Genomic DNA, 16,789 nt, shown 5'->3' with positions numbered 1-16,789 from the left:
TAAACGAAAAAGTGTTTAACTTTGTGGAGATGGCCGAGTTATTTCTGTTTCAGGGAGTTTTAGTGTCCGAACAAACCAAGGGGGAGAGGCTCAATTCGATTAAAATAACGTGTGTATTTAGATCACCGTGGATAAAAGCTGATAGATCACGGTGTTGGAAGGAACTGCAGATGCTAGTTTAAATCGAAGATAGACACAAAATGCTGCAGTAACTCAGCGGGACAGGCAGCATCTCTGGAGAGAAGGAATGGGTGACCTGACGGTCTGAAGAAGGGTATCGACCCGAAACGTCTCCCGTTCCTTCTATCCAGAAATGCTGCCTGTCCCACTGAGTTACTCCGGCATTTTGTGTCTCACTGTTGATCCCGCCTTCACATTCACCGCCTCGACGTTTCAAGTTCATGGGCGGGGAGGGTTGGCGAGAAATAAGGGGGGTAGTGTAAGCGGGGCATAAGGGGGAGGGAGAGGGGGAGTTGCGCGGGGCGGGCACAAGGGTTGACGAGGAAGAGATGACGGACGGGAAGGGCGCAACAGATTTTATCGCGCATCAGCCTGGTGTTCAGTAACGTGTGTTGTTTACCAGAGTATATGTTTCTCAGCAGAGTGATACAAGAGGTGGAGACTACGAACGGGACCAATAGGATACGTCCATAGGCTCCACCTCTTGCTTATAATGTTTCTGTGTGCTTGTGTTTCAAAACAAATTCATTGAAACGCAAGGAACTGCACACTGTGGCTGACAAAACAGACTCAAAGTGCCGGAGAAACTCGGCGAGTCGGGCGGTAACTCTGGAGAACGTGGATGTGTGACTTTTCAGTCAGGACTCTTCTTCAGGCGGATTGAAATGGGGGTAAAAGAAAGCAGGGAGCGAGGAGACGCTGGACGCAGTGTGGCAGGTGATGGGGAGACTCTGGCGATGGTTTTTTTTTTAAAAAGCGTGGTAGAAAAGGAGGGGTAGGAGGGTGGCGGTGGTTTATAGGGGTTACCTAAAATTGGAGATTTAAATGCGCATACCACTGGGTTGTAAGTTATCCAAGCAGAATATGAGGTGTTGTCCCTTCAGTTTGTATGTGGCCTCGCTCTGGCAATGGTGGAGGCCTAGGAAAGAAAGGTCAGTGTGGGAATGGGAAGAGGTGAGGGGGAGGGAGGGGTTAAAATGGTGAGACACCGGGAGATCCAGTAGGCCTTTGCTGTCCAAGCGCTAGTGTTCGGCAAAATGGTCATCGATTCTGGGCTTGCTCTTGGCAATATGCAGGAGGCCACGTTAGGAACACCAGATGCAGATGATGAGATTAGAGAAGGCGCACGTGAACCACTGTCTTACTTGGAAGCATTGCTGGGTGCCTGGATGGAGACGAGGTTGGATCGCCTGTGAATGTAGGTGCAAATACCTGGGAATGGAGTGGATTGGGAGGGAAGGGATGAGTGAAGCAAGGAGATGCGAAGGAAGCGGTTCTGTGGAAGGCAAAAAGAAGTGGAGATGGGAAGATGTGAGTGGTGGTGGGATCATGTTGAAGGTGATGGAAATGTCGGAGAAAGACGTGTTGGATGCAGAGACTGGTGGGGTGGTTGTGAAGATCAGGGGAACTATCCTCGTGTTGGATGTGCACGAGTTTTAGGGAAGAGGGGTGAAAAATAGTCTCTGATACCTCTCTGCCCCCAAATTCTATCTCTCCCCATTTCTTGATCTGTCTTCATAACAGGGGACAGACTATCGACTGACATATAGGGAGGTTTCACGGCAGTCGGGTCACGACCCATGACCCGTACTGTTGCTACGCTACTCCAAATGGATTACACGCGATGTACTGCAGGTAGGCACTTGCCATTATTTCCAGCGTAGCGGGCCCGTTAAAACCCGCTGAAATTGTCAATTTTTGCGCTGTAAATAATTATGTTTATCGGGATAAGCGTGAGAGACATTTAGCATACTTCAGAATTCCAAAAGTGAGGAGAAATGACGGTAGATAAAAACGAGAGCTGAAGGGACAACAACAGCCAGAGTGCTTGGCGAACATTGGCCGTTTGCTCACTGCATTTCATCAACGGTAAGGCATTATTTGTGTTTTTTCTTGATTCCTTTGGCATCTAAAAAGTTTCAGAAGTGATAAATCTGGCTGTAATTTTTTTTAATCGCCCATGGCTCTCGTGGGTTTTTACATACAAAATGAAAACGCATCTGAAGAAAAATTTGCAGCCAGATTTATCACTTCTGAGAATTTTTAGATACCAAAGGAATCAAGAAAAAACACAAATAATGCCTTACTTGATGAAATGCAGTGAGCAAAAGCGATAATTCCCAATATTTTCAATGTTTACCAAGCACTTTAGCTGCTGTTGTCCCTTCAGTTCTCGCTTCTCTATACCTTCATTTCGCTTCACGTTTGGAATTCTGAAGTTGGGTACATGTCTCTCACACTTACCCCGACTCCCACAATTTGTTTCAGCGCAAAAATTCAACATTTTGGCGGTTTTTAACAGGTAGGAAAGTACGCGTTTCTAGCATTAATAACACATACCGGAAGTATTTATATAATAACACATACCGGGATGTCTTCCAGTTGGATTTAGCGGCTCCGTGCGTCGAGCCCTATGACCCAGTGACCTTTCGTGCAACCTCCCTATTACAATAAGGTTAATGGGGCTCTGTATATTACCCTTCTTGTGTAGGGAGTGGATGAGGAAATGTGATGAGTTAGAACTGGTGTGAATGGGCGATTGAAGGTCAGCATGGAGTTGCGACAAAGTACTTGATGCTGGGGTTTTTTTTCAACGAATCAATCAAATAATTTGGATGATGGATTTGATGGCTGTGGCCATGTTTGTGGATGATACAAAGATAGGTGGAGGAGTAGGTAGTATTGAGGAAGCAGGGAGTTTGCAGAAGGACCTAAGACAGGTTGGGACAGCGGGCAAAGAAGTGGCAGATGGAATACAGTGTAGCAAAGTGTGCGGACACGCACTTTGGTAGTAGGAATGAAGGTGTAGATTATTTTCTAAATGGGGATTCAGAAATTGGACGTTTAAAGGGACTTGGAAGTGCTGGTGCACGATTCCCAAAGGGTTAATTTGCAAGTTAAATTGTTAGTAAGGAAGGCAAATGCAATGTTAGCATTTATTTGGAGAGAACTAGAATATAAAAACAAGGATGGGAATGCTGAGGGTTTATAAGGCACTGCTCATACCGCATTTGGAATATTGTGAGCGGTTTTGGGCCTCGTATTGGCAGAGGGATGTGCTGGCATTGGAGAGGGTCCAGAGGAGGTTTACGAGAATGATCTTGGGGATGAATGGATTAACATGTGATGAGCGATTGACGACACTGGGCCTGTATTTGCTTGAGTTTATAAGGATGAGGGAGGGGCCTAATTGAAACTTACTGAATAGTGAAAAGCAAAGATATGCCTGCATAGAATGGATGTGGACAGGATAGTTCCACTAATGGGGGAGTCTGGGACCAGACCTTAGAATAAAAATCAATATCTTTAGTCAGAGGGTGGTGAATCTGGAATTCATTGTTACAGACGGCTATGGAGGCTGTCATTGGGTATTTTAAAACAGAAATTGGCATAAGGGTGTCAAAGATTACAGGGAGAAGGTTGGAGAATGGAATTGAAAGTGATAGATTAGCCAGCATTGAGTGGCGAAGTAGACTCGATGAGTCAAATGGCCTAATTCTGCTTCTATAACTTATGAACTTACGAACTTCTAAATAGTTGTACGGTACCCTTTCTACCCTTACAAAGCGAATGAAAACTAGTATCCAAAGTGCTTGCTGGACAATTTTAGTTATTCGACTTGAAGAAGGGTCCTGACCAGAGTGTGGTCTTTCCACCTTCTCCAGAGATGCTGCCTGAGCCGCGGAATTACTCCAGCACTTTGTGTCACTTTTTGTAAACCAACATGTACAGCTCCTTGTGTCTATAATGTATCTACTTGTGTTGTTACAGTTGGGGATCCTTTCATATGCGCACTGAAGTCCGTCTGTCCCTCTGTACTTGCGGAGTTCTACATTTTACCGAGTTTGGCCTTCCCCGTCTCTCAAAACGCATCCCCTAACATGGTGAATACAGATGAGAAATGGCCAAGTCCACGCTAATGGCTACACACTGGTCTCGATTGTGCTCCACGGAAACTGCCCGAACAGTGAACTGTCTCAATGAGACCGAGTTAAGAACTTAGTGCAGCATTGTCGGGGCATAGTGCAGCGTGTGATCCGAGTGCCCGGAAAAAGGCTGCCTCAACCGTTGCAGAAATTGTCTATGAGACGCATTTTATGAAATGTGGCGGATCAGGACTTTTGAAATTCGTCAGAGAAAAACAAGTGGGCGAGTCGCATATTTGCCGTTGTGTGCAAAGATCTTATAGCAGTTTGTTTCCTGGTTTCCTTTAATTACTTTGCACCGCGTCCTGCTGTTGCGAAAACGTATCCAACGCTGTAGAGATGACCGCGATTTTTCAAATGAGGGTTTTAGTGTCCTGGCAACCCAAAAGGAGAGGACAAATGCAAACCGAATAATTAGTGAGTGCGGATGCAGCATCTGCAGTTCCCTTTTGAACACAATTAGTGAGTGCGTTTCGGTTGACGTGACAGGAAACTGATAGTTCGCTGTTGGTTTCACATTCACGGCTCGAACATTTCAGGTTCAAGGGCGAGGAGGGTGAGCGGGTGACGGAGCAAAGGGGGGAGCGGGGCGAGGGGACGAGGGGTAAGAGTTTGGGGAGGAAGAGTTGCGCGGGACGGGCGGCAATGGGCAGGGAGGGAAAGGGGACGGGACAGCGGGGACGGGGCATGGGGAGGGGGAAGCGGGGAGGGGGAAGCGGGGACGGGGCATGGGGAGGGGGTGGTACATGGGGAGAAGGTGGTACATGGGGAGAAGGACAGAGGGGAGGATGAGGAGCGAGTGGGGAAAGAGGGACGCGATGAAACTATATAGTAATAGGCAACAGATTCCACAGACTGGTGTTTAGCGAGGCCGTGTTGTTCACCAGAACACGTTACAAACTGCGCGACCCGATGAGTTGCTCCAGAAGTTTGTGTATTTTGCTTTGTAAAAACAGCATCTGCAGTTCCTTGTGTCAACACCTGTGCTGCTGCCGTTGGTGATTGTGAAATGTGACCTCTAGGTCCCTTTGTTCCTCAGTATTGGTTGTACCACCATTTACAGCATAGGGCATTGTCTGATACGTCCTCACAAAACGTATCAACTAATATGGCGAATACAAATAAACATGTTTAATCCTCTCTTGCGACCTCGGGCTCCACACAAGGTTGAGTCCTGCTCTTCCCCGCCACTTTCTATAGGCGGGGCAGCAAAATGTCTGACTGCAAACGGACCGCAAACAATGTTGTTTTCAAATGCCCGCACACAATAAACTACCGCAATGAGAGCGAGTTAACCAAAGATCTTATAGCTCCGCTATAGGATCTTTGGAGTTAACGACTTAGTACAGTGTTCAGGGATTGGTACAGCATGTGTGACCCTATGATCCGCCGACCACTGCAGATATTGGTAAATGAGTCGCATTTTATAAAAATGTTTGAGTGTTAGGCCGTTTGAAAGTAGTCAGACAAGAAAAGCAAGAAAAGACAAGGAACTGCAGATGCTGGAGAAAGAGACACATAGTTTTGGAGTAACTCAGCGGGTCATGCAGCATTTCTGGAGAACATGGATAAACGAATCTTAAGAAGGGTCCCGAAACAAAACGTCGCCTATCTATGTTCTCCAGAGAAGCTGCCTGACCCCAGCCTTTTGTTCATTTATAACACTAATAAACAGGTGGAGTCGTTGAGCGTCTTTCGGGTTCGTCTCCGGACAGTCCCCTGCCGCGAATGAAAGATGTAGTCGAGCTGATTTAATAAGACGACACCAGGCTCCGGACAACCCAAAGGGAGAGGATAAATGCGATCAAAATACTTTGTGAGTTTGTGTTTGGATCATCTTGCTTTAACGCCGATAGTTCGCTGTTGGGTTCACCTTCGCATTCGCGCCCCGAACATTTCAAGTTCCAGAACGAGGAGGGTTGGCGGGGGAGGGGGGTAAAGCAAGAGAGGGACGTGGACGTGAGCGGGGATGTGGGGGGGGGGGGGGGGGGGGGGGGGGAGGGAAGTAAAGCGGTGGGGGAGGGAGAGGGAAACCGGGCAGAGAGGGGAGCGGGGGGGGGTGGGGGGGGGGGGGGGGGGGTGAAAGAAGGGCGCAGGGAAGTGAAGAAGGGTCGCAATGTAATGAAACAATCTGGTCGACACAGTGGCGCAGCGATAGAGTTGCTGCCTCACAGCGCCAGAGACCCTAAAAATAAAATAGAAGGCAAAGGATCCCACCGCGGACCAGCCTGGTGTTCAGTGAGGTATGACACAAAATGCTGGGGTAACTCAGCGGGACAGGTAGCATCTCTGGGGAGAAGGAATGGGTGACTTTTGTGGTCGAGACACTTCTTCAGATTGAGTCAGGGGAGAGGGAGAATTGAGATATGTAGGGTAAAGTGTGAAAGCAACCAGCACTGGCACTTCCGTGAGGCGTGTTGTTTACCAGAACACATTTATATATATATATATTTCTCGGAATTGGTATGCAATTGCCAAGAGGTGGAGCTAATGGACGGGACCAATAAGATACCAACCACCTCCTCCCCCCCCCCCCCACACACACACTCTGAGCGACAGTGAGCAAGTGACGGCTCTGTGTGCTTGTGTTTCAAGATTAAGTCGTTGAGACATAAGGAACTGCAGATACTGATTTACAAAAAAAGAGAAAGAGTGATCTTGCATTAATGATCTTGACACAAAGATAGATACCTGATTAGTACGGGTGTCAAGGGTTATGGGGAGAAGGCAGGAGATTGAGGTTCGGAGGGAGAGATAGATCAGCCATGGTGGAGTAGACTTTATAGGGTGATTTCACGAAAGGTCACTGGAGCGTAAATCCACACTCACGTGACCGAAAATTTTAACTGGGGGACAAGCGTCACTTCCGGTACATGTTAGTGGATGGGAAAACACGCACTTTCACACCCGTTAAAAACATCGAAAACGGCCAGGTTTTGAGCTGCAATTTACGGTGCCGGTCGGGGTGACCGTGAGGAACAGCTACCTGAATTTACAGTCCAAAAAAAAGATAGAAACTAAGGTAAATACAAGAGCTAGCTGAAGGTGTAAAAAAGGCGGAAGTGCTAGCGGACTTTTTTCTTGGAGATTTAAAGATCCAAAATATCGGGAATTATCGCGTTTGCTCGCTGCATTTCATCAAAAGTGGCATTATTGACTTTTTATCTTTATTCATTTGTTAGATGAAAAGTATTAAAAGTTAGAAACCCGTCAGTAAAATTGCAAAATCGCCCATGGTTCTCGGGTGGGTTTTAACATGCAAAATGAAAACGCTTCTGAAGCTCCATTTACCATTTAAATAATCGTAAACTATCAATGCGTTTTGAAATCAATTTTACTGAGATGCAAGCTAAGGAATGGGATAATTGTCAGCTGTTGGACAAAAGCAGGACATTTTATTATCTGCCAAAATATATTTCTCAATGTTTCTTGTTTAAAGCCTGCACAATCACCCAAACTACTTATTTATTTATTTATCATCTAATAACAGACAAGCCTGCAGCATGGAATGATGTCAACAATCCTGATTCGGCACCCACTGTGAGCAGGATAGACAATGTGCACAAGAACGCCATCAACTTGCAGAGCTATAGATGCTTGAGCTGCAACCAAATCTGCGTTAATACTCTTCTTGTTGCACGTGCATGGCGTTCTTGTGCACATTGTCTATCCTGCTCACAGTGGGTGCCCAATCAGGATTGTTGACATCATTCCATGCTGCAGGCTTGTCTGTTATTAGATGATAAATAAATAAATAAGTAGTTTGGGTGATTGTGCAGGCTTTAAACAAGAAACATTGAGAAATATATTTTGGCAAATAATAAAATGTCCTGCTTTTGTTCAACAGCTGACAATTATCCCATTCCTTAGCTTGCATCTCAGTAAAATTGATTTCAAAACGCATTGATAGTTTACGATTATTTAAATGGTAAATGGAGCTTCAGAAGCGTTTTCATTTTGCATGTTAAAACCCACCCGAGAACCATGGGCGATTTTGCAATTTTACTGACGGGTTTCTAACTTTTAATACTTTTCATCTAACAAATGAATAAAGATAAAAAGTCAATAATGCCACTTTTGATGAAATGCAGCGAGCAAACGCGATAATTCCCGATATTTTGGATCTTTAAATCTCCAAGAAAAAAGTCCGCTAGCACTTCCGCCTTTTTTACACCTTCAGCTCGCTCTTGTATTTACCTTAGTTTCTATCTTTTTTTTGGACTGTAAATTCAGGTAGCTGTTCCTCACGGTCACCCCGACCGGCTCCGTAAATTGCAGCTCAAAACCTGGCCGTTTTCGATGTTTTTAACGGGTGTGAAAGTGCGTGTTTTCCCATCCACTAACATGTACCGGAAGTGACGCTTGTCCCCCAGTTAAAATTTTCGGTAACGTGAGTGGGGATTTACGCTCCAGTGACCTTTCGTGAAATCACCCTATAGGCAGAATGGCCTAATCACATGACCTTATGATGGAGTAATTTAGCAGATTGAGCGCATCTCTGGAGAACATGGATAACTGGTTAGTCTGAAGAAGGATCCCAACCTGAAATGTCACCAATGCTGCCTGACCCACTGAGTTACTCTTAATACACCAGAATTATAGTCATATGGTGTGCAAATGGGCCCAACCTGCCCATGTCACAACATGTCCCAGCTAGATTAGTCTAACTTGCCTGCGTTTGTTTGGCCCATATCCCTCTAACCGGTCCTATCCACATACCAGTCTAATTGCTCCTTAAACATTGCTATAATCCCTGCCTCTACTATCTCCTCCAGCTGTTTGTTGCATACACCCAGCACCCCTTGCCTGAAAATGTTATCCCTCAGATTCCTATAAAATCTTTTCCCCTTCACCTTAAAACTATGACCTTTGATTCACGATTTCCCCCACCCTGGGCTAGAAACTCTGTGTGTCCACCTGATATATTCCTCTCATGATTTTATACACCTCTATAAGATCACTCCTCGTCATCCTGCTCTCCAGGTAATTGAGTCCCTGACTGCTCAATCTCTCCCAACAGCTCAGATTCTCGAGTCCTGGCCACATTCTTGTAAATCTTCCCTGCACCCTTTCCAACTAAACATATTTTCTATAACACGGTGCCCAGGACTGAATGCAATCCTCTAAATGTGGTCTCACTGACATCTTGTATAATTGCAATATGATCTCCCAGGTTCTATACTTAATACTATGACTGATGAAGGCCAATTTTCCAAAAGCCTTTTTGACCACCTTGATGCTACTTTCAAGGAATGATGTACCTGCACATAGATCCCTCTGCTCTACAGCAATTCACAGAGCCTGACCATTCACCCTGTAGGTCTTACCTGTATTAAACTTTCCAAAATGCAACAACTGATTTTTTTCTGTATTAAATTCCATCAACCATTTCTGAGCCCACCAGGCCAACTGATCAAGGTCCTGCTGCAATTATTGACAACCATCTTCACTATCTGCAATATCACCCACTTTTGTATCATCTGCAAATTTGTTAATCTTGCCATGTACACAGTGACAGACTGGCCAGGGTGTCAACTTGCCCGATGGCAAGTGGGCCCCTGATGAAGTGGGCCCCCTATATCAAGTGGGCCCCCTTTGTCTCCTGGCAACCAATATTTTTAGACCCAGTCCGCCACTGCATGTATATACTCATGCAAATCATTGAAATGGATATCAAATAGTAATGGGTCCAGCACCGAACCCTGAGGCACACTACTAGTCACAGACCTCCAGTCCAAGAAGCAGCCTTCCACCATCACCCTCTGCTCCTTCCAAGAAGCTAATTTTCTATCCATTCAACTATCTCTCCATGGATCCCATGTGATTTAACCTTCCAGAGCAGCCTACCATGTGGTATTGGCTCATGCAAGTCATTGAGTATTGACATGCACTGAAGCACATGAGATCATCGGTCTTAGGATCACAATCCACAGGTCAAGGGTCCAGTGTTAGCCCAGCCATGTCAACAGCAGTGCCCTCTGACAATAAAGGTCAACCCTGTGACCCTGGAGGATGTGGACCATTTATTATTTCTTTAGAGCAGTCTTCTGATGAAATTTCGCATCAACTTGGTTTGTTATCCATCGCTCCCGAGGCACTGTTCCTGAAGATTTGGAGAAGATGCTCAATAAAATAACTTGTTCTATTTTTAATCTTCAAGGCAATGGATTGTACGTTGAGAAAGATGCTGTTGTCATTGTTGCTGTTCCCTAGCTTGGGTGAGTGTTCATCTCAATGGGGAGATTGTGTACATTTGTCATCCACTAACTGGCTGCTTCTCACAAGTTATGAATCTGATCTTAGAGGCAATTAAGTTTTCTGTTTTATTCATTGCCTAATTTAAGATTGAAGAGTAAACCCTTTGCTCAACAATATAACAAAGATTCTCACACAATTTTTCTTTCATTGCTTATTTGCCTATTGAGGTGACATTATTCTCCTGCTTTTACCTTAATTTCAATCCTTTTTCCCTTCATTTCATTTTGTAATTAAAGTAATATCTTGTAAAGTGTGATAGAGTCAGAAGATGTGGAAACATGTCAGTGGATTGGATTTGTGGCATGCTGGAAACTATAGCATACCACAGCCAGAGAGCAGTGCTGAACTACTATCTACCTCTTTGGTGACTCAGACTTTCCTTGTTCGGACTTTGCTGACTTTACCTTGCACTAAACATTATTCCCTTGTCCTGCACTGTAATACACTGTAAATAAACTGTACACTGTCTGGCTCAATTGTTATCATGTATTGTCTTTCTATTGACTGGATAGCACGCAACAAAAGTATTTCACTGTGCCTCGGTACATGTGACAATAAACTAAACTGAACTCTGTTGGAGCACAGGAAGTTTGGAGGTAGATGACTCCAACTTTATCTGCAAGTTAACGCATCAATTTCATTTCCTCTATTTTCCCAGCTGAAGGGTCTTTCTCTCGATCCTATGGGATGTTGAATAGAGACATCCTGCTGCCCAGCGCCTTCCATGCGTCATCCAACTTCAATCTGAAAAATCTCATCATCACATGGCAGCGGACAGACAGTCTCGCCGTGGTTTACAGTTTCTATTCTGGAACAATCCATCCGGAGTATCACGACAAAGCATTCCTGGGCCGCACTCAACTATTTATCACCGAATTCTGCAAAGGGAATGCGAGCCTGAAATTGGAAAGAATGGTGTTATCGGATGTGGGAAACTACACTTGTTTTGTAACTGTGGACGATGGAATGCCACACATTGAGAACGAGGTGGAACTAAAATTAAATGGTGAGTGCATCTTGTGACAGATAGATCGATGTTTTGTTGTTAAAATTTCATAGAATTGTAAAGCACAGAAAGGGAATCTTTTGGCCGTCTCATGCCAATGCCATTCTCTGCAAATCCCATTTGTCTGCATTAGACCAGCGTCTTTCCCATCCAAGTACCTTTCCAAATGTCTTTCAAACATTGTCATAGTATCACTTTCTACTACCTCCTCTGGAAGCTCATCCCAGATATTATCATCCTGTATGAAAACCTTCGCATCAGATCTCTTTTAAAAGTCTCCCCTCCCACCTTGAACCTGGTCTTTGTCTCGACCCGCAATCTTATCTGTCCATTTCCCTCCGTGGATGTCGAGTTTCTCCTGCATTTTGTATTTTGATCAAGATTCCAGCATCTGTCACAACTTGCATCCCCATTAAACTAGTGCCTTCTAGTTCTGGCTCCCTGCGGATAAAGACTCTGACTATATCCCATTGATATCCAATTTAAACTGGTAGAGGCAGAATACCCTGTTGTCTGGCATTCCAGTGAGTGAAAAACCAGCCTTTCCATTTTCTCATTATAATTACAGTCCACTATTCTGGGCGACATGTGCTGAATATCTTGTGAATGCTTTTACAATAACACTTCCTGTAACGTGACAACTGGAACTGCACTCAGTATTCCAAATGCTGTGTAAGCAGTGTTTAGTACAGCTCCAACATGATGTTCCAACTCTTGCAGTCATTGCCCTGGCCTATGAAAGCAAAGAGACCATCCGATTTGTGTTTTGCTATCTCTGGTGATAGGATTGGAAGTGCAAGTGAATAAGTGCCTCATCTGGGAAGTCTGTATCCCTGGACAGTGGGAAGGGAAGAGATGAAAAGGCAGGTTTTGCAACTTCTGCGGTTGCATGAGATAGTTTCCCAATCTTGGGAGCGATTGATCAATACAGAAGACCAGGGAAATACATAGAATGTAAAACAGTGCAGCACAGGAACAGGACATTCGGCCTGCAATGTCCACGCCAAACATGATGTCAGGTTAAAATAACTGCCCTCTGCCTGCACTCAAACTTTCTTCAAAATGCTGAAAAGGGAGGAGAGGAAAGCAGTCTGAAGAAGGGTCTCGACCCGAAACGTCACCCATTCCTTCTCTCCAGAGATGCTGCCTGCCCTGCTGAGTTACTCCAGCATTTTGTGTCTACCTTTGATTTAAACCAACATCTGCAGTTCTTTCCTGCACAGAAGAAAATATATGTTTGGTGGTCAAGTCTTGTTGGAGCTGCTGGAATTGGCAAAGATGATCCATTGAACGGAGAGACAACTGGGTCCAGGGAACTGTTGTGTAGGAAGGAACTGCAGATGCTGGTTTAAACCAATGATCGACACAAAAAGCTGGATCAACTCAGTGGGTCGGGCAGCATCTCTGGAGAAAAGGAATAGATGACGTTTCAGATCGAGACCTTTCTGTTCAGACTGCAATATCAGTTTGTCGCTAGACTAAGCCCTGAACTGATGACAGAGATCCAGAAGGAGAAGGGGAGTGTCAGATGCTGTAAATTGGAAACAAAAAGGAAGGCATTTGAGTTGTGCCTGAGTGCAGGAAGCAGCACTGATATAATCGTCGATGTACTAGAAGATGAGTTGAGGGGTGTGCCAGAGTTGCTCCCAAAACAGTGACAGCTTCCTATATCCCACAAAAAAGACAGGCATAGCTTAGCCCATGTGAACGCACATAGCTGCACTGTTGATCTGGAGATTATGGTCATGGTCCATTTGTGACAGGTTTGTATCGTGTGAGCACTTGTTGCTTATAAAAAGTTGTATTCAAAATAGAAGACTTACACTACTATTACACTTGCAATAAAAAAGGGTCCATCAGATTTTCACAATCCTGTTCCCAAATGCGAATTATAAAATTAATTACATTATAATATATCTTGATTTGAAAGTGTGGTTTAGCTCAATTCTTAATTGAACACTAACCATTTGCTCTTTTGTGTTCTGAACATCGTAGATATATCGGAGAATAATACATCCGGTGGCCCCGATCCAGCTTCAGAAAGGAAAAAGCTTGTACTCGTAGTTCCATTGCTACTTGTCATTTTAATTGCAGTTGGAATTTTGTTTTGGAAAGTGAAAAACAAGAAGAAACCTGATATTGAAGAGAGTGAGTAAATTGTTTAAGATTTTGGCCATTAATCACACAAACTGAATACCTATTCGAGAATGTGTTCAGAACACTCCATTGGGAATGGATTTCTAGGCACTTTCAGCCACAGTGTATATGACATCCTTTGAGAGGAACATACTCTAACATGTGGTTTATTCTATTTCTTTTTAGTGATTCATTTACTGGAAGACAATATAAAAGGTAAAGAACCAACCTTTATTGAGATTTTCTTAAGTTATGCAGTAGTTTCTGCCCACAATAGTAGAAGTGGTCTCCTTGTCCACTACTGGAATCTGCCATGGAATGAATCTTCAGAAGGGTGTGAAATAATTGTTTTTAGAATGTGGTCGTTGAATGAATAAAACAATTAAATAATTATGAATGTTGAAACAAAGAACATACAAAATATATAGAAACATAGAAAATATGTGCAGGAGTAGGCCATTCGGCCCTTCGAGACATGTCCAGACATGTTTGAGCAAAGTATCTTAACAAGAAATTAATTTTATTCTTTTCAGGAAGCCCATCCAGTCTCACAGCTCATTCAGCAGCTGTTTGACTTTTTAAGCCACATCAGGCTAGAATGGCAGATAACTTAAATTATTGATGCAGATGGAATTTTACGGCAGTCTTGTCACTTCCTCATCACCATTACTGAGATTGTTTGAATCTTCAATTCCACAGCTGCAGTGGTGGGATTTAGGCCGATGTCACTTGATCAATGGTCCAAGCCAGTAGATGTTAATCACTGTGCCAGCAAACTCCACTGCTTGCCCTACTCCTCTCTGTACAGCCTCATAGTGAACCTTGACACCATTGGTTCAATCAGTGTCCCTCACCCCTTGGTTTGGTGTAATCATACGGTGACCAACGTAGAGTCCCACCAGTATGCCCTGAATGGTACTGTAGTGTTGGGTGCAAGGATAGTCCCTTGTTTCTCATTCCGTTTTGCTGCCCTCCAAATCATGGATCTATTCTACAATGGAGTTGCATGCTGGAAGACCATAATCTAGCCATTGAGTATTATCTGGCAGGAGGATCGTCATTCTGCATCATCCCCAGGAATCCAAGGTTCACCTTCAAACTGTATCAGATTGTATTATGTGAAATATTTTCATAATATGGATATTTTGAATTGTGTAACAAAGTGCCAACCAAAAGCTGGTGACCATGACGAATGGAAAATCTGCAAGATTTTAATCGTAGGTTGGGCGATCGTTTCGCCGAACACCTCCGCTCAGTCCGCAATAACCTACCTGACCTCCCGGTGGCTCAGCACTTCAACTCCCCCTCCCATTCCCAATCCGACCTCTCTGTCCTGGGTCTCCTCCATTGCCAGAGTGAGCAACAGCGGAAATTGGAGGAACAGCACCTCATATTCCGTCTGGGGACCTTGCGTCCTTATGGCATTAACATAGAATTCTTCCAATTTGGCTAGCCCTTGCTGTCTCCTCCCCTTCCTTAACCCTCTAGCTGTCTCCTCCCATCCGCCCGCCCTCGGGCTCCTCCTCCTCCTCCCCTTTTCCTTCTTTCTTTCCCCCACCCCCCATCAGTCTGAAGAAGGGTTTCGGCCCGAAACGTCGCCTATTTCCTTCGCTCCATAGATGCTGCTGCACCCGCTGAGTTTCCCCAGCAATTTTGTGTACCTGCAAGATTTTAATACTTGGGTCTACAGGACATACTGACCAACAGTTGGCAAATGGAATAGTATATATGGTTACTTGATGATTGGCATGGACAAGGTGGGCTGAAGAGGCTGTTTCTGTGCTGCATAACTCTGACAATTTAAACCTGAAGCGATGTGAGAATTCTTTTTTTAATTTTTTATTAGAGGCCTCTGCATATCATAATCCAAACCAGTACAGACTTTGTTTATCGGTTACATATTAAGTATCCAGGTATCCAGGGACCCAGTTACCAAAGTAGCTGGGATCCTCCCCCTTTATCGGTTACCTATTAACATTGCCTCTAATTATCTTCTATATTACTAAAAGTCTGTTCTTGACCGGTTTTGGCTTTCTGTGCTGCGATTTCTGAGAGTACGCCGCCACCTACGGCCGTCATTTTTGGCCACCTCGCTCAGAGCCCCCCTCCGCCGCATGTGTGCCGAGGATGTTTCCCGTCGATGAAAATTGACTGAGATATTAATGTTTTTACAAAATTCCCCATTCTCTCTGCTGCCCCTGCTGGAGGGAGGGGGAGGGACTATAAAACCAGGAAGTGGTGTGCCTCAATCAGTCTCTGCAAGTGGTGTGCCTCAATCAGTCTCTGCAAATGGTGTGCCTCAATCAGAGCTCTGAATGACACTGACAAATGTCTACAGCACTGTGAGTACCCTTAATTTGGTTTGAAAATGAAAATATGGTTAGAGGTAAAAAAGCACTGCCTGCAAATGGTTGTTTGGGTTGAAGTAAAAAGGCACCCTCTCTTCCCCCCCCCCCCTCCCTCTCCTCTCCCCCCCTTCCTCTCCTCTCCCCCCCCTCTCCTCTCCCCCCCACTCCTCTCCTCCCCCCCTCTCCTCTTCCCCCCCCTCTCCTCTTCCCCCTCTCCTCTCCCCCCCCTCTCCTCTCCTCCCCCTCTCCTCTCCTCCCCCTCTCCTCTCCCCCCCCTCTCCTCTCCCCCACCCCTCTCCTCTCCCCCCCCATCTTCTCCCCCCTCCCTCTCCTCTCCACCCCTTCTCCTCTCCCCCCTCCCTCCCCTCTCCCCCTCCCTCTCCTCTCCCCCTCCCTCTCCTCTCCCTCTCCCTCTCCTCTCCCCCCCTCCCTCTCCTCCCCCCTCCCTCTCCTCTCCCCCCCTCCCTCTCCTCTCCCTCTCCCTCTCCTCTCCCCCCCTCCCTCTCCTCCCTCCCCCCTCCCTCTCCTCTCCCCCTCCCTCTCCTCTCCCCCCTCCCTCTCCTCTCCCCCCCTCTCCTCTCCTCTCCCCCTCCCTCTCCTCTCCCCCTCCCTCTCCCCTCCCTCTCCTCTCCCCCCCCTCTCCTCTCCCCCCCTCTCCTCTCCCCCCCTCTCCTCCCCTCCTCCCCCCCTCTCCTCTCCCTCCCCGCTCTCCACCTCCCACCCTCCCCTCTTCCCCCTCCCCTCTTCCCCCCTCCCCTCTCCCCCCCTCCCCTCTCCCCTCCCCACCCTCTCCCCTCCCCACCCTCTCTTCGCCACCCTCTCCCCCCCTCTCCTCTCCCCCCCCCTCTCTCTCCCCCCCTCTCCTCTCCCCCCCCCCTCTCTCTCTCTCTCTCTCTCTCTCTCTCTCTCCCCCCTCCTCCCCTCCATTAGTGTGA

At 45.9% G+C, this 16,789-nt stretch overlaps 1 protein-coding gene across 5 annotated transcripts in view; it reads left to right on the top strand.

Annotated features, from left to right (window-relative positions):
* The first annotated feature begins 608 nt into the window (after window positions 1-608).
* Window positions 609-16,789, top strand: part of LOC116974183 (protein NLRC3-like) — a 33,602-nt gene continuing 17,421 nt past the window's right edge. The window contains exons 1-6 of one of the 5 annotated variants that reach the window (XM_033022390.1): window positions 609-897; window positions 5,782-5,922; window positions 10,267-10,324; window positions 11,023-11,370; window positions 13,366-13,518; window positions 13,693-13,722. In XM_033022390.1, coding sequence (XP_032878281.1) covers window positions 5,905-5,922; window positions 10,267-10,324; window positions 11,023-11,370; window positions 13,366-13,518; window positions 13,693-13,722 — 607 coding nt within the window. In that variant the 5' untranslated portion in view covers window positions 609-897; window positions 5,782-5,904. Of the gene's footprint in view, window positions 898-4,067; window positions 4,524-5,781; window positions 5,923-10,266; window positions 10,325-11,022; window positions 11,371-13,365; window positions 13,519-13,692; window positions 13,723-16,789 lie in introns of those variants that run through there. The other 4 variants (XM_033022388.1, XM_033022391.1, XM_033022392.1 and 1 more) reach the window with 4 other exon arrangements.

The sequence above is a fragment of the Amblyraja radiata genome, chromosome 6, assembly GCF_010909765.2.
Source record: "Amblyraja radiata isolate CabotCenter1 chromosome 6, sAmbRad1.1.pri, whole genome shotgun sequence".
Lineage (NCBI taxonomy): Eukaryota > Metazoa > Chordata > Chondrichthyes > Rajiformes > Rajidae > Amblyraja > Amblyraja radiata.
Note: the sequence above shows the minus strand (reverse complement) of the source record. Positions and strands in the feature narration are given on the sequence as shown.